General features: G+C 39.4%; 1 protein-coding gene across 17 annotated transcripts in view; it reads left to right on the top strand.

Moving 5' to 3' along the window:
- Positions 1–18801, top strand: part of PEX5L (peroxisomal biogenesis factor 5 like) — a 101071-nt gene that overhangs the window by 6963 nt on the left and 75307 nt on the right. For 4 of the 17 annotated variants that reach the window (XM_038145577.1, XM_038145583.1, XM_038145594.1 and 1 more), the window contains exon 1: positions 1625–10005. The exons of 7 other annotated variants lie outside the window; for them this stretch is intronic. In XM_038145577.1, coding sequence (XP_038001505.1) covers positions 9946–10005 — 60 coding nt within the window. In that variant the 5' untranslated portion in view covers positions 1625–9945. Of the gene's footprint in view, positions 1–1622; positions 10006–18801 lie in introns of those variants that run through there. 6 more of the 17 variants (XM_038145588.1, XM_038145593.1, XM_038145586.1 and 3 more) reach the window with 4 other exon arrangements.

The following is an 18801-nucleotide window of genomic DNA, read 5'->3' on the forward strand; positions in this document are numbered from 1 at the left end:
GTCTGTTTCAGAAACAGGTGATGCAAAACTGAGAGAAACACTTGTCTACTAAATCAGAGTCATGGCATGTAAACTAGGAGGTGACTTTCTGTATCGATGGATTTTCATCATTGTCCAGTAATATTTCTAATAAAATGCCTAAGGATCCTAAAGACCAAATTCAGCAAATTTTTCTGCCAGGTTAGAATTATTATAAACAGTCTAACATTTCATTGCTATGCTCCCAGGCTTTTGAAGTTCTGAGTCATTGGTACATTAGTTTTACTTCCAGTGGTTTATTTGCATATAAATAAAGTAAATTCTAAAGTATCAAGTAAGTGAAACTCATTATACGCAATGGAAAAAAAAATTCTATGTCTCATCAGTTTACCCATGTCCAGAAATACAAATCACAACCCAAAGTTTAATGTTAGCCCCTGAATGTGATTTTCCCAAAGTTTGCACAATTAATCACGTATCAGCATTACTGCAGTTCCTCTCAAAAAAACCATTTTGTGCCAAACTTCTTAGGTTGGCATAGCAGATTAAGCATTAAGTTTTCGTCCTCTACTTCTCCATTGCCTATCATGACACTCAGATTTTCCACTGCTGCTCCTCTCACTGTCCTGTTTGCTGATTTCCTCCTCCTGGCTGGAGTTTGAAGGCTTTCGTGGGATGTTTTGCCTCCTGCCACTTTTGTGGTGTTTTCCCTCCAGCTCACCACCCATGACTGCTGCCTGCAGCAGGGGCTGAGCCCCCTCTCAGCAGCTCTTGGGCACAAAACAAAAGTGTTCCACAGCAAAGTTCTACTCAGTAGTAGTTCACTCACATGAGTAGAGGGAGGTGAACTGGTGGTGGAAAATTTCTCACCAGCAGAGCTCCCTCTTCACAAGCTGTGTGAGGATTAGGAAGCAATGGGGGACTGCCACGAGAAGGGAAGTAGCCAGCTTTACAAAAAACACCTGAATTTTATCTACAACATTTGCAGGGTGGACCCGTGCCCATAAACTCCCTTTTCTGACACACTTCTCTATTTTGGCAATCCTGCAGGAAAAGAGCCACACTGAATAAAGTGTTGGTGAGTTTCTCTGTAAAACACGGAACACTCTACTGCTTCATGTTCACTTGTCTTAGAGCAGTCTGCTGTCTTCTGGTAACATGCTCATTTCATATCATTTCCTTTTTACACCTCTTAACCCAGTATGGATGTTGAATACAAGTTACCAACACTTTTGGACAGCGTTTTTCAATAAAATATACGTTTAGAACAGAATGACATCTATGCATTTAGAAGAGCAAAAGCATGTGTAATAAGGAAAGTGCAGTGCAATGAATTTAGACAAATTACCTTTCTTGATTACATTATGACTTTGTTTGCTGCTATGAGATACATAAAAGACATTCAGATGTTCTTGTCCACTGACATTTAAAAATGAGACCTTCAGAATTATTTTGACATGCATTTACAATCAATCATTTGGCTTTATAGACTTTAATAGTTTTCAAAAGCTGAGGAAACAAACTTTAAAATTTGCCTCACCAACATTAGAGCCAGCTGTATCTTAACTTTTATGTCAGTGTATCTAATTTGAAATTACACTGTTGTAAAAAAGTAAAAAATGCAGTCATTTGCTTCCATGTCTTTTCCATGTTAATTTCTGTCATCCCAATGTCACCAGTCAGGTTCCAAAGCTCCAGTGCCAAGTAGTGAATACAGCCTTTCCTGGATAGGGGCAGGAAAGCTGTCACGAAATGCCTTTTCAAATTCAGCATTTTCTGACTAGTAGGTGTATCAATAAAGGGTCCAGGAACTCTTATTCACTGTTAATTAAAAATCAATTGAAGGGGAATACTTGCCCCTTTAAGCTTAGCCTGAAATACAGAAATATGGTTCTCAATAAGTAATGCTGAATATTAGAGTTTAACTTCACAGAATTTCCTGTGGTCAGTTTTGCTAATATTAATGTAGGAAAAAGCAAGGACTACAATAAATAGAAGCTTTTTGAGTATTTCTGAGTATTATGTAAAACTGAGAGTAAACATCACGTTTTGATTTGTTAGTAATCTGTCAGAACCTCTTAAAATCTGAAAAAGAAATATTTTAAACAAAAGAACAGATTCATAATATTTATGCTAGGTAGGAGATGGCCTTAGTCCTCAATATGGCCTTGGACACCATTGTTATAGGAGTAATGACAGAAATGTGACAGAAATGATTAATAAAATAAAAAATACAGCTTGACATGTGTCTTATCAAAGTGACAGGTTATTTCTGCTGTCATTCATGGAAGTTTAACAAGGAATGTAATTTTCCAGTTGCAGGCTTGAGTTGTAGATGACATCTTTCATCTTTTGCTATTTGTTGTCTAACACTCCTTTTAAGAACCAGGACAATTTTAAGAAGGCTTTGAAAAAGGAACACAAGAAAGAATGTATAATAAAAGAAAGGGGGGAAATTGATTTACAACAGAGAAAACAATGGGAGCACCAGTATGGGAGCTAGGAAGTGAGTGCTGGTTTTGCTCTGAACAGTTGATATTACCACTTTACCCAATTCGGGTGATGTACACAACGTGGCAAGTTATATACAGCTGGAAGAGATGCATAGGATTGCCTGAACCTGTGCAAACAGAAGAAATCATAATTATTTGAAGACAGGTAGATACTATATGGAAATAGTGAAAGAACAATAATCCATGTAATACTCACAAAAAAGCATTACATGCTGTTCAGGAAAGGCAGAAAAACAAAGGTGTTGGTTATATTAAGAACCCGTACCCAAAGAAAATGAGCAGAAAATTTTTAAGAAGCTTCACAACTAATATTTTCTATTTTTATGTTGTTGAGGTTATGCCTTAACACAGAGTATGGAGAGCACACAGAGGATGAAGATAGTTCCTCATAGGCAGAAGGAAAAAGTACAAGTTGCCTAAAGTAAAGTTTATTTGGATCTTAGAAATACATTAAAGTATATTTAAACAATCACTGGAAGTTTTTTGGTTATCTCATGAAAAAGGGGGAGGAGAAGTAAAACATACTCCAAGTGGCATCTGTATTATGGATAACCTAATTTATGTTGCGAAACCAAAATTTTTAAGAGGGTATGAATTCTTCAGCTATTACACATGTGTTATATTAAATTGAAGACTTGGTAGAAAATATGTTACAGTCTAGTTACAAATGTGAGCAGAACAGAAAATATACCAGATTTAAGATAAGGTGAGAAAAATGGTAAGACAACTAACAGCCCAGATACCCATATGGCTATCTGTAATCTTCAAGGTTTTAGGGAACAGATTTCAAGGAAAACTAAACAAACCTAGACCAAAAAAAAAAATTGAATTTGTCAGGAAAACATAATGTCAGACTAACCCAATAGCATTTTCTGTTATCATAACTGGGGTTTTAGGCAAGAGAAATATAACTGGCATGATCTATATGATATTTGGTAAGCATTTGTTATGGTGTTACAAAAGAAATTATTATTGAAGTGTGAGAAAGTAAAGAATAGCAGCAAATCTGTAAAGGAGGCAGGAAACTCATTCCTGGGGAAATGAAAAATAGAGCACTAAAGGAAGGACTGTCAGACTGAGAAAAGTTTAACAGGGGAGGATTTTGTGGATCACTCTTGGAAGTGGATGTTTCTGATGTTTCATCCACAGACGTACAAGGAGCAGGAAGATGGTGACTGCATTTGTTGATTACTCAGTGCTGGAAAACATTGTCAATATTGGGAAACATTCACTACTGCTGAGCTCCAGTCACCACACAGAGGGACCTGTCTGTACTTTAGCAATAAAAATACAATTTCATTTAACACTATCATCAATAACAAAAAGCCTACCCTAATCCATGGACTATCATTTAGGAATTACTGAGAAGAACGACTTGCATATATATAATGACTGCAAGTTGTCGATAAAATACATCCATAAAAAAGACAGATGCAGATCTAGTTTTAGAAGAGTTTTTTTCCAGAATAGTCAGGAAAATATCAGTGCCAGTTGACAATGCCAGCAGCAGATTTTCAGTTGAGAATCTTGTACAGAAGAGAGGCATGGAAACAGCTCCAAAGAAGGATGATCAAGGAGAAGGGAAAGTCTATCTTGCAAGAAGAGACCAAAAGATTTTGGCTTATTTCATTGAGCAGAATGACAGCTCAGCAGGACCGTAATCACAGCATGTAAATGCATCAGGGAGATAAACACCAGATATGGAAAAAACTAAATTAGCTAAGAACAAAACTGGCATGGAAACAAATGGATATTAACCAGCTGTGAATAAATTTAGGTTTGAAATTAGAAGAAAGTTTCTGATCATTAGAGCAATCAAGACTTTCAGTAGCCTTCCAACTGGAATAGTGGAAGCAAAAAAACTAATTACTTTTAAGATGAAACAGAGTCAGTTTCTGAGAGATTTGGTATGACATGCTGCCTGTGAGACCAGAAGATTGAACCTCTGAGGAAGGAACAGCACCTTCCTTGTCTTAACAGAATCACAGAATGGTTCAGGTGGGATAGGAACACAGTGGATCACCTGGTTCTACTTCCCAGCTCCAGCAGGGTCATCCAGAGCACATGGTACAGGATTGTGTCCAGATGGTTCTGGGGTGTCTCCAGGGAGGAAGACTCCACATCCTCTCTGGGCAGTCTGTTCCAATGCACAGTCACTGCACAGGAAATTTCTTTCTCATGTTCAGGTGGAACTTTCTGTGCATCCATTTCTGCTCATTGCCTCTTGTTCTGTTGTTTGGCACCATCCAGAAGAGCCTGGTCCATCCTCTTGAACCCCTCCTTTTAGATATTTATACAAATCAGTGAAGTCCCCTCTCCGTTGCCCCTCTGAAGTCCTCTTCAGAAGTCTTTCAGAAATTGCATTCTCAAATTTCTGTGACTTCAGCAGAAACACACCCCGAATCTGGTTCAGAAAAACCAAAATACTCAATGTCAAGAAGTCAAAAGTCTTCGTGTTACAGCTGTGGAAGGTTTGACTGTATTCACAGCTTGAGTAACCTCCTGCTAAGAGACCCACACAGGCAGTGACAAATTTGTACCACTTTGCCAAGTCCAAAACATTATTTTGTTTAGAGCTGAGCTCCAAAGTTTGAATATTCTCTCTGCCAGCTTTCTTATCAAGTCTCCCACTCTGCTGAACTCATGGTTTTGCTTCATCTAAAACCTTTACAATCAGAGGAAGTGTATTTCCCCCATACAGCTAAACTCGATTTTTATGTTAGAGACATTGAAGCCTTTCACCACCGCGTATTCATGTGGGCACCGAGGGCTGGAAATCACCAGCTGTGTCAACATTGTGTAACAGGAAGCTTAAATGTATTTCAATAATAACCAAATTTTGTGTGCATGAGGATGTAAACTAGAACCCATCAGAACCAGCAGGGATATTTTCCCTGACGTTGGCTGAGTCAGGACTAAGCTCTTTTTCCGTACTACCACCAGCTCACTTTTCTCTCCTGAGTTCCAGAAGCAAATGCATTGGTTATTATTTAGAGCATACGGTCTTCTGTTTTGCAGTTCTGGTCAGGAAAAACTACTGAACTCACTTTGGGCTGTTCTTTTGGAGGGGATCACAAAGCCACATCATAGAGTCGGTGCTCCATCCCTGTACTGAGTCAGAATATTATTTCTGGATTGATCCGGGCTCATAAAAGTATCTCAGTATCTGATTTCTGGAGTTCCTGTCCCATTTCATATCTGTGATTTGCATCTCACCGTGTATCAGGGAGACAGATGTCCCTGAACACTCAATCACAACCTGATAATATCACTGCAGCCTTGCAGCTCTTGGTCATTATCAGTTCTGTGCTGTGGTGTACTGAGCATCACTCTGCTACTCAGATCTTAGAAGTTCAAGTGTCACACCAGCAAAAGAGTTTCCAAATAGGTGAGATCACTGGATATTGGCTAAACAAAGATATGCAAAAGCATATCACTAAATTGACTGAGCAGGGGAATAAGTGTTTTTCCTGCCATTACGCCAAAAAAATGAATGGTTTTTTTCTAAAGTGTTTTATAGTTGTCAAAGAGAAAGCAAATTTCACTGTCTTTTTCTGAAGTAGTTGCTGACAAATACCAGAAATAAAAATTCGAATTAAACTCCAAATAATTAACTCAGACTCATTAATCATCACAGAAAAACTGTATATTCATGTTGTTGCATATAGATTCTGTGTATTTGCTAAGCAGCAAGCAAGGCAATTTTATGTGAATTTACAAACAAGTATTTACTGTTCCTTCATGCACACAAACATGCTGGAGTTCCATCCTGTGTGTCATTTGCAGAATTAGATGGTAGATGTTACTGATGTGGCCAACCATACACGATAGACAGAGGCTAGAGAGACCAAAAATATCAAACCTGAATTTAGCAAATGGCTGACACCTATGTACAAAGTGTTCCTGTATCTGCAAATACAAAACACAGCACTAATAAGGTTTTTAGTGACTTTTTTTACAGCTCTTTTCACAAGGAAATAGAATCTTTGGGTTACACTAATACACAATAAACAACCAACGTATTTTTTCAGCTATGGTGTCTGCATGGTGCTTTCAGTACATCACTGCCAACAGGCTGCCTTTGATTTCTGGACTTTCTTGCTAAAACAACAGTTCTAAAGATTTAAAATCACGTCTAGCATTTCAGACAAGAAGGTTGTTGCTGTCAACTGCACATTCTTTTGGACAGCAGTCTGCAAGGAGTGCAGTAGAAACATTTACATTCATCTACAGGTAAAAACTTAAATAAAACATTCTAGTGTATGTTTTATTTTGAAACCACAGAGATGATGTCTGTCTGTCATTCCCACTTACCTGACAATTAAATACACATGTATCAAAGAACTGCAAATATTTTACAAAATACTCTAAGTTTACTAGTCAAAGACAATTTCAGATTTTTCATGGTTTTTTTTATTATTCTTTATAGCTGACACTTCTTGAAAAGGAACAGAGTCACTGCTTGTGAGTTCAACCACACTTGGGATTTTTTTCTCGTCAAATTGTTTTCATAAAGGAAAAATATATTACAGACATTGCATTTAATTCTACTTGATTTATGTTTACAGGATCACACTATCTAAGAGGAAAAGCAATTATTTAGTGTAGGTAACCATTTGTTTCTCTGCAGCTTTAATTTTGTGCAGTCCCTAGAAGTTGTGTTTATTGATAGCAAAATAATGTTTGAAATTTGAGAAGTATGGTTTCCAGAGGAAATCCATTGCAGATTTCTGTCCTGTGTCACTTTCTTATTAATACTTAATAAGAAATTAATTCATACTTAATTAATACTGGCTGAGAACCATGGCAGCATGTATGTTAAAAGATACCATCCAGTTATGGCAAGTGCTTTTGTTTTTAATTACTGAGGCACTGTTTTATTCTTATAAAAATTAAAATCGTCTTAAAAATAACTTTTTTGCCAGATTTCACTCAGAAACTGGAGTGTAACTGCATGGTACAGGATTCAGTGCCCTGCACATAACTGAGTTATTAGGGGAGTTGGTAAATACATAACAATAATGCAATCCCAAATTCGAAAGGGCTCTCTTCAAAACATGGAAACATGGCCAAGTAAATTTGGCTCTTCCTTCTGGGATATTGCTGATAGGACATGGACAGAAGAATAATTCATGGGAGGGAAGGGAGGCAGATGGGTATCACAATAACAGAGAACCCTGAATGGGTAAGGAAAACTGAGAACAGCAGAGGAGCTCTGAAGCAAAGTCCAGCTGGGAGCATCCTGCCCAGGAGCAGCACGGTGCTGGAAAGGGAGGCAGGATGGCACAGCTGAACCCCAACCACAGAGGCTGAGGAGGAGGAGGAAAATCCCATTCTGAGCCAGGCTGAATGAGGGGTCAGAGTTTTAGGAGCGGAGCTTGTTGAACATGTGTTCTAGCAGATAGCACAGCCCCCCTCTGTGATTTTATCCATTGGTTCTACGAAACTACAACAATTTTTTTTGCACCACTGTGTCGCAGTATAATCCCATCTATGTCTGGCTAATGAACTGTAATGCAATTCATTCAATGCTTTACCTCATAACTGTTGTATACTCCAAATCCATAACAAAAGAAATGGAGTCAATGGAAAAGCACTGTGAGGCCACTCTTGATTTCCACAGATCAGTTTGCTGCACTGGGCCACACCAGCAGAGTCTTCAGGATCAAGCTGACCTTGCTGGATTTGCTGTTGCTTACAGTGAAAGATTTCTCCATCTAGCTTCTCCATTTTTCATATATAATGCAGAAAAAATTACAATGTATTGCTCCTAGCCTTTTTTCTAAAAAAAGGTGATTTGGCTTCAGGATGGCTTTGTAATAACATGATAATTCACATAACATGATAATTATAAGAGGACAAGGAACAGACTGGTATTGATATATTGCAAAAAAGCAACTGCTGTACTGATCTAGGTATTCAAAGTGGTTTTTCAAGATACAGACTTGTGAAAAGGTATGAAGCAGAAGAGTTCGTGCAAAGCAGTAGAACCAGTTTGAGTAACTTTTAGAAAAAGGCTGGAATGGAGGGGACTGTCAGGAACACAGAGCACAATACTTGGAGCATGGAAGGGATCTTAGCATGGTAATTAGCACACATATCAACTGGAAACTTTGAAGAACATAGTGAGACAACCTTTTCAAAGACTGACCTGATGAAAGAGTTAAAGGTCTCAGTAATTTTCTAGAGAATTAAGATATTTTAATCTCCATACTACACTCAGAGGAAACACTTAAGTGGACACAGGAATTTAAGATTAATTCTTTTATATGTCTTGGGACACATCCTTGCCCATGTGATTGTCAGTTTATTATAGTGGCAAAAAGCAGCTGTGAGAGGGGCCAGGCAGTGGACACACATGGCCCCAGGTGCTGGAACACGTCTATGGGAGAAGGAATATGCCAAAGGCATCCTGAATATCACTGTGGTCACCAGCTGCTTTAACAGCTGGTATAAATCTTATCCTGCCCCGTGGGCAGGGGATGTGTACATTCACTTCACCCTCTTTTCTCAAGCTGTGTTAGGAATGACAGTTTCAACAAACCTGCTGTTAAAGACCACAGTTTTTGCTTTAAGTTGTTCTCAGTTCTGAACACAGTTCTTTGTCATTAGACTGTGTGAGCTGTAGGCTGCTGCTTGTAGAATCCCAGACCAGCTCTCCAGGGAGCATCAACAATCTCTCAAAAAAGGTAATAAGGAAAGATGTGATACTTGGACTTCAGTTTCCTAGGGATTCTTGTTTAGGAGGAGAAAGGAGTCCCAGGTTCCTTCTTCCTCTTTAGGCTGCACTGCCTTTAGAGCTATTACTACTAATGATACCAAAAATTATCTGTAGTGGATCTTAGAGATGGAAAATAGAATCAAATCAAATAGATCTTGAGTGGAATAGATCACTGCAAGCTGCTGAGCTATACCGCACCCTGACATCTGCACAGTCCCTTTTAGTTCAAAGGATGATACAGATGTAATTAGAAGAGAACCTGATGGAAGATATTAATAATAAAAGCTAAATAAAATAATGTTATGGATTAATATTGAGAAGCTATTTAGGAATAAAGGAATTTTTTTCACAAAATGCTGAAATAAAGAAACCATTAAATCCAATTATTTTAAGAGAAAGCTACATTGCTTTTTTAGGAAAAAGAGAATGAACAGAGGGCACTGCTGCTGGCTAGGTGTTTGTTAATTTTTCATGTGAATTTATTGCATATGTAAGTGATTGAATTAGTAGCACTGACAGGAACCCAGGCATGGTAAAAGCTTCCTGCTACTGACACAGCAGTGCTCAAGCTGTGCACTCCTGACCATTAGCAGTCCTGCTGTGGGAGCCCAGGGCTGGCTCAGCTCAGGCTGCAGAGCTCCCTGGAACGGGACCGAGCGCGGCGCCCTCCGGAACCAGGGCTAGCATGAGACCACTCCACTCTTTTAGATTAATGACCTCATTTGGACTCTGATGCCAGGCTCCAGGGAAGAAAGTCCAGTGCAAGATAATATGCTACCAAAATACTGCAAGGTAAGTTTTGGGGGGGGGGGGGAAATTGTTAAGAGGATTTTGTATTCTGTGGTAAAGAGACTGAATGCGAAAGGGAGTCAGAAACGGGCAGCTGGCAGGGGAGACCGTAAGGTGCAGGAATCAGAACGTTTTCTCACCTCTGAAAAAAGAGGGTCATTTCCAAACACTCAGAGGCTGAGCAGCGAGATCTGGATCTTCTGTCACCCAGCAGTAGATTGCTTCAGAACAGCGAGGCTTTGAGAGCGAACCAGGGGAATATAAATTGCATATATGATAATTTAAGCATGCCAGTGTGTTGCCAAATATTACCATCTAAAAGGAATATAAGTATCATGGCTGCTGTGAAGTCCTTAGGGAGGCTCATAACCTTTTGGGAACCCTTTCCTCCTCCCCTGCAACGTATTAACCTTTTGACCACGTCGGTGCTTAGATGTACAAAACGAAATGGTACATGCAGACAGATACAGTTGGGCAGCGGTAGAAACGAAACATCAGGGATGCAGGATGTTGTGTGAATTCTTTATCAAAATCTCATGGCCAAGAATAGATACAGAGCTAAAAAAAAAAAAAAAAAAGGTATTTCTGATGTATTATGAATGTGCAGATGAGCAGCGATGGAAAAACATTTCATGGCTGTCTTACAAACTCTATTCCTGTAGCGTCAGATTGTGACAACTTAAAGGAACGAAAATGAGCTTTTTGTACAAGTAGCACTGCTGGATTTAATGGTGCTGCTAATGGAGTAAGATTTTTCTTGGAGTAAGGGTGCCATAAACCAGCCCTCAGCCACCACTTCCTGTTTACTTGTGGTTTATTCTCTAGAGCAAACCCGAGTTTCTCTACTGCAAATTTCTGCTCATTACAAAAAAAAAAAAAAAAAAAAAAGATTCTTGCTTAGTATTTTCCTTTTCATACCATTCATCCTCATGGAGGGTTTTCTTCTCTAGTCAATCATTTGACATGTAGAAGAATGAATGAATGAACTGTTCTTTGATTAGAGTGGTACTCTGCTCTACTCTTCTTAGAGGTAGAGCTTCACTTAACATGTTCTTTTTCCGTAAGCCTAGACAGTCCCTTCTAAAATTTCATTTAGATATCATTTGTAACTAATTTGAACAATCCTAGTCACTTAGTAAAGTTGCTTCAATACTTTCCTTTTTATTGAAAGTTATTTCAGTGCTGCAAGCAAGGTATTTTGTTTTATTATTTTCCATATGGTTGGTCCCAAAGGAGAAAACACAAAAGAGTTCCAAATTAAACTCTAATCCAATTTAAAAACAGCTGTAAGGGAAATGAAGATAAATTAGTTACTCTAGAACCTGAGCCTCCTGGAAAAATGAAAAATGAAGCTGATCATACCAAAATTTTTACTAGTTTAAGTTTTCACCTTTACACAAATGTATAGTGGGCAGCTGGAGACAAAACCAGGCAGAAGCTCCCACTGAACTTCGACATTGTACTGATTAAAAGACTATAAACATACACTGAGGTGCATAACTAATAGCAAAACTAGCAAATGTTTTTGACATTTGGACCACACTTGAAGTTACAAAAAAAAAAATTGTGTTCCCACACCTTGACAGATTTTGAGGCTGGGAGGATCCATTTAGTGACCAGTCATATGAATTGCAACATAATACAGGCTGATGGACTTCACACACTTGACACAATTGATCTTCAACATCATCATTTGAATGGGAACAGCATATACTCTGGAAAAGCATTTATTTTAAGTCTAAAGATTTAAGTGATGCAAAAATCCACTTTCACTTGCTCAGGATACTCCTGCAGTGATTCTCCAGGCATTTCAAAGTATTCTTAGCATCAACAAAATATTTGTTTCGTACACACACAAAATACATTAGAAACTACCTTGGAGTAATATAATAAAGCAGATAATATTTTTAGAATTCTCAGGTAAGCTGTAAGTTGTAATGAAAAGGCTTGAAATTACATTTATGGCCATGAAGCATGCAGCTGACTCAGGAGCTGTGTAAACAGGCACACAAAGAATCAGTCAAAAGAGCCTTCTTGTTCCAACTCAGTTTTCCAGTTCACTTACAGTGGTCAGAAGTGGCAGTCAGAGGAGTTGGAGGAAAAACCCTCAAGGCATCAGCAGCCTCCTGCTGTACACAGCACAAAATGATCTTACAGTGCCAAAGTGTCCATTGCCTCTGGAGGAACCAGGATTGCACCTCTAGTCTTGTGGCAGGGAATTCTGATCTGCTCTTAGAAAACAGCTGGGTCACGTAACAGGAGAGCTGTTCTGCAGAGAAAATATAAAATTTATTCACAGGTATATCCAGAGTGTATATCTCTATATTAAAGTGGGCAAAAGGTAGTCTTACCTCCTCTGAGGTAGTTTGATCATCTGTCTATTTTCGCATTTTCTCAGAAAGTTCTTGCCCATGAGGGGTTTTACAGTCCAGTTAACACAACAGGGAGTGACAGTCTCTAAGCCTGGAAACAGTTCTCACTAACAGTGATGTGGACAAGGCTGCAGATATGGAACTCCTCTCTTATGCATGGAAAGGTAATAAGGTTATTCAACCAGTTGCAAAACATGGAAGAACCATTTTTACCCACACTAGGAATGGAAGAAAAAGACAAGGAAGTTTGTACTTGTCAGGGAAAGAAATAGGTTAGCATGTGTCCTGATTTGGGAAGAAGAACAATCAATATTTAAAGACAATGAACAGACTACAGTTGGAGACAGTCCTCTCTCCAGGAGAATGTTAGAAGCCAAGAAAAGACCAGAGGGAGACTGAAAAGGGAAATGGCACTGTGCTGGTAAATCAAGGTGATGATAAACACAGGTCAGGATAGCAGAAGCATTGACTCCACCACCAAGTTATCATTTCCCTGTTCAGTGGAAATTACATGCAATATCACCCACTGCCCTGCTTATTTATGATAGCCAAGCCAATACTCCCAGCTTAAAACAATAACTACTTAACATTCCATGCTTTCCATTCACATTCTCTGTATTCATTTCTAGCCTGTTAACTCCAACAAGATACCAATTTCTTAGGTTAATTCCCTTCTCATTTCTTGGCATAAATAGTAGTAATTTCTGTAAAACTAATACCAAAATGCAGTGCACTGATTTGGAAATATTTTGTGTACACAAAAAACAGAAATAGAGTGACCTTGCCTGAAAAGTACATCGCTAAATGCTTGAATATTTATCTGGACCAATCAGCTAAGGAATACTGAATTTCAGAAGCTTATATATTTCTGGCAGTATGATATTTACTTCCTTTCACAGAAATTATTCAGTATCATTAATTCAAACCAAAATACCATATCTTTTTAATGCTGGATTAGGACTTAAGGGATGTTTTTATTACATCTTCATGACAATATAGAGGCAAAAAAAAATTCCTTTTCGGGGACTCAGTGGATTAATCCACTTGTTTATGAAGCAAAACCTACTTGTTTTATTTAGAACAGGCTCAGCAGACCTCAGTGAAATGAATCTCTGCCTGGATGCTGTCAGCCTGACTTAGCTAAATCTGTGCCTTACCTTGAATTTCTAACATTTTGACCAACAACTTCTTTTTTCTTCCAAGTATTTTATTTGTATTTATCCAGCAGCAAAAGTTGATTTTTAATAATTCACTGACAAGATTGTGTGCTTGCACCTTTCCCTTGCAGCTGTATTTACTCAAAACAAAGCTATTCAAATGAGCTTTAATCAAGACACATCATTCTGCTCAGTGTGTGAGCAAATCCCAGATCCCCTCAGCTGGGAATGCCAGCAGTGAAGCCCCAGACAGGAATTCTGGCCACTTCTCTGCCAGGGCAGACTGGATCCATTGGGATGTGGTATCAGTGCCACATTGAGCTGATTTAAGATTCACCTGGGTCCCCTGAGTTCTCAGCAGAAATGTTCCTTCAGCGCCTGTTGAGCCATTGTTAGAAGCTGATGGAGGAGCTCCTTAATGCTGGTCCCTTTGCTTTGGCAGCACAGCTGTCCCCAGAGTGTCCCCCTGGGCACAGTGTGGGTCAGCCTGTGTCCTGCCCTGTGACCAGCTCCAGCTGGGGGTCACAGGAACAGTTCCACGGGGAGAGCAGTGCCACTTGTCACCTGGAAATTCCCAGGGAAAGATAATCTCTTTTTAAAGCTTACTTTTAATACAATTAGGGGTGAAATTACAGTTAAAAAATACTAGATGATAAAATAGAAGCTTTATCAATAGCTACTGGGTGCCAGGTGTTTTGCTTAAGGGAGGCCTGTCTCCTACGTGCCATCCATCAGTGTTATTTAAATAACATTTTGACAGCTCAGCATAGCAGGTTATACTGAAGAGTTTTCACAGAAACTAAATGGGATATGTTAATAACCCAGACAGCCTGTGAGGTGTTTGTGATTCCCAGTATGTCAGACTTGGGTTCTGCCAGGCTGCCCCGTGTAACTTAGTCAGAGCACACTGCCCATGGCTGTGTGCGAGTTAACAAAACACAGATGTTCTTAAAAAAACCACTTTACTGAGCAATAGGAGATGTTCTTTTAAATACTTATACTCCACTTTCACTCCATCACCTCCCACAAAAAGTAGTGTCTAAAGTGCTTTCTGGATGGAGTGGGTGTGAGCTGGAGTTAATTCAGTGCCTGAGATTACCAACACATCAAAGAGTGACTACGCCGTGGAAAGAAATAACAAATTTCCAATGGCTCCAACAAAATAGCTTGAAGACCCTGCCATGAGACACGACCTTTTATCTTCTCACTTGAAGCTGTGGATCCTGTCTATATTGTGCTCTAAGCACTAAGGAAAAATTAGAAAGGGCAGATGCCAGAAGGAAGACAACCATTTTTTGAAACACTGAGCCAAGAGTGAGCAGCAGCTCTCAGTGCCAGCCTGCAGCTGGGGGAACTTTCTGGTCCTTGGCATCCATCTGCACAGCGAGCTCATGGCAGTGAGTGGGCAAGGCCACAACTGCTGCAGTTCACACTGCAGAGGCTGCACCCTCCTGAAACTTCTTAAAATAAATCCCTGTCTATTTTATCAGTGCAGCAATCTGAAGTGCAAGTGTCTTGAAAGATTTCTGGCTTTATCTAAAATATGAAATGTATTTAAAGAATAAAGTTTTCATATAGAACTGGGAAGATGGTGTGAGCCTTGAGGGAAATAAAGCTATTTGTGTAAGGAACCTTTTCCAACCTGAGTGCTTTTGAATATACTCAGCTCTACAGCCATAGGTGCTTGGGAAATGTGGCTTTAACTTTGTGACTAATCTCCAATAGTAGATTTAAGAATGAACTAGAGAAATCAATCAAAATCTGTTTTCACATGAAGTTTAGGTCGTTTGTATATAGAAGAAGTTAAGAACTTTTCTAAATAGGCTACCTGTATGACTAATGCTTCAGGCAGATAAATGCAGGATTAAACAGAATCATTTGGAAGGTCACAGAAAGAGACTGGAAAAAATTTCCATTCTCCCTTCCTACCAGACCTATAATGGAAAAATATCTTGTGTTATTATGAAAATTTGTAGGACTGTAACCTCTACATAATAAGAGTACTCTTGTCCCCAGAAAATCAATAGCTGTCTCTTCACTAGAGGTAATCACTAAGGCTAAAATTCTAAGTGCATTTTGGAAAAGCAAGCTTTTATTTATACATGTACTTTTATATACGTAACCAGAAAAGTAAAATTAAAGGAAATCTGTGATATCAATCCAAAACTACCAGTAAACACCAGAATATCATCTCCATAACAATTCTACAAATTATTCTTCTCTGTGTGTGGACTTTAATATTTTCTTATCAATCCCTCTGTCTTGAACATGAACTTTTAGTGTCATGCTGGAAACTACCCTGTACAGACCCCAGAGTTAGCAAATCAACAGTAAATCAACATTTCATACCAATATTTATTGATGTGTTGCCAGCTTGGCATACACCAAAGATCTTTTAATGGGATCCCAAGGTGTTTGAAGAGTGAGTCTCACTGGACACAAGCTCCACTGTGCCTGTAAATGCAATCCCCTGTTCTCTGTGCCTTAGTTCCTCTCTTTATAAAAACACCTCAGGGACACTACCAACCCATCTGAGAGAGATTGATCATGGGGTTAAACTCACTGATACCTGTCAAGTTCTTCTCTTAGATCCTTTGATATAATCTGAAATATATCTCAAAATAGTGGGAATTGGCTACTACACTATAGCAAGTTATTTAGTTTTTAAGACACAGGACAGGAAATACTAAATCCTGCACCATCAAAAATTATGCAGTACATCCATAGCTTTAGTCCAAGATTCACATACTTTCCCAGACTAAAAAAAATCTATTGTTTTAGCACATCCAGAGGGTTATGTGGGAAAATAACAGCTCAACCTGTTAAGAAACAGCTCACATCAGCACTTTCTGCAGTGACCCAGCTACTTCATCTTAGTGAGCTTCAGCCTGCTTTTCTGGCTGGCAGCAGTGAGCAAAGAGATTCTGAGAGAGAAAAACAAAATGAAAGTTGGGGTGAGCCATTAGCTTGAGAAAGCTGCAGAGGGAATGTCTCTAACTCCATTATTCCCAGGTTTGCAGGCTCTCACCAGTGGACTTGCTTGTTTTCCACACATACACGCAACAAAAATGAAAATCACCTAAGATTTAGTGTCTTTGAAAAATACACAGGGAGCCTCAAGCTACATTGTACCTAATAGGAAAGTTATTGCAAAATTTCACCACAGCTGATAGATTTGTAGGCAGAGGGCCTCTATACACTACCCTGTGGTCTCCTCCAAGTTGTTTTGGGACTCAGGCCCTTGGATCAGGAGAAAGAAGAAAGAGCTCTCTGGTTTTGTTGGTCTGTGGGTATGTTATAAATGTGAGTGCCTTTAATTCTTCTATTTATCACCATGATAACTTTAAAAAAATCTAAAAGTACTCATTAAATACACACAGCTTCTCATTCCTACACAGGCAGAGAAGGGCAGGGGTGAGAGTGGTGAAAGAGTTCTGCCTTAAAATGCTGATGGGCATAAGGAGTGAGTGGCAGAGCGGGGAGCCCAGGGGTAGGTAGAGGCTGGTGTGCAAAACCAGGGTCACTGAGGTGCTGCAGAGACAGGTGTTGTACCTGCTGCCCTCCTGACACGTGTGAGGCTTTCTCAGCAGAGTATCTTATACAATTCTCACTTATTTCCAGAATGCCATTGGAAATCAGGTCAGTAGATTTATCTCCATCTTGTAAATGGTAAAAGCTACAGAAGGAAGTCACTTTTCAGTGCTACACAGCAGACTGAGAGGTAAAACACATCAGAACTTGTAGACCTAAGTTTCAGTACCTAAATTAGCTCCCTAGGTGCCTTGGAAATCAGCAGGCTCCCTGTGAGAGCAGCTGCAGACTATTCCCCTTACTGCATCAGTGAAGTGCCTGTTGCTGGGTTCTACAAACAGCCATCCACTGGCTCCAGAATCTCACTCAATTATACTGCCTTTTTTTGTTCAGTCTGTTCCTTCCCTCTTCCAAACACCAGTGCTTGAAGGAAACATGGCATTTGCAATTCCAGAAAGCCCATGCCATGTGTGAGTGAAGCTGAAAACTCCAGCAGTCCCCCATGAGGAAACGATCTGACAAATTCATGCTTTTGGAACACAAACCAGTTTGTGGCCAGCAATTTAATCAAATGTACAAGTTACATTTTCCGTTGCAAATCCTAACATTGCTGCCTCCTCATTCTGATGCTCCAGTATACTGCAATTGTACCATAAATCTTCCTGAAACACATTGTCTATCTGCTTTAAAAGTGGTTCAAAAACACCAGATCATGGAGAGCAATCCTGAGCTGTGAGCAGAGAAAGCAGCATAACATGCAGCATTTTCCCACCTCTCAGGTTTAGGAAGCAGTTATAGTAAAGTAGCCTCAAAGAGCTTTCAAGCTTCATTTTTCAAAATCTAGCCTGTTTTTAAAATAATAACTCATACATGGCTAACAACCTCCAGGCAGTAATCCTGACCACAGAGTCAGAGAAATTAGGCTAAATGCTGCTGCTTTACAGGTTTTATTTATGCTGGTAAAAGGTCAGGGAAGGGCCTGGATGCTGGACTGTAATAATCTCTGCTAGGCTGCCATAATGGTCCCTGACAGGCCTTCACCCTCTGTTAGCTTGCAGTCCTCCAAGCAATTCCCAGGCAGGATTCAGAAGGTGGCAGAGGACAGGGACCACTTCCAGTGGCAGTGGCACAAACCAAAGAATGAGACTCCAGTTCCTCAGCTGAGACCAAGAGACTGTTCAGAATACATCTTTCAGAAAGCCAAGCAATCTTGACAGAAACAAGAGACAGACAAGCTGCTGCATTCCCCAGTGCATTCCCAGCTAAACAGGATGCATCATTCACTTCAAATGCACACAGTTGGGGTGGTTTTAGCACTGTTACCTGCTTTGTCTAATTAGTTATTCCTAATTGTATAACCCAGCACTAACTTCATGGTAATGACAACTTTGGAAGAAGCTTTTCATAGCTGAGAGAGAGAAGGTTTGCTTCAAAATCTCTAAACTGAAAATGTACTCATGGAAATAATAGCATGCCCATTATGCAAAAATATGCAGAATTATGTGAAAACAAGCAGTCAGCAGAGGGCAGGTAGACTGTGCTGATGTCTCTGGGTGATATGTATGTTTTGCTGTCTTAGCCATTCTCAGCAGTTTCTTTTGTCAAAAAAAATAAGTGATGCTGTCTGGAAAAATCAGAGGCAGTCTAGTGCTCGTTGCAGTTTTGTCACTAAGAATTTCTTTGACATACCTTTTCCTCAGACTAGGACACAGGGAGGGTTTATTCCCTACATAATATTC

Source organism: Motacilla alba, chromosome 9 (assembly GCF_015832195.1).
Source record: "Motacilla alba alba isolate MOTALB_02 chromosome 9, Motacilla_alba_V1.0_pri, whole genome shotgun sequence".
Taxonomy (NCBI): domain Eukaryota; kingdom Metazoa; phylum Chordata; class Aves; order Passeriformes; family Motacillidae; genus Motacilla; species Motacilla alba.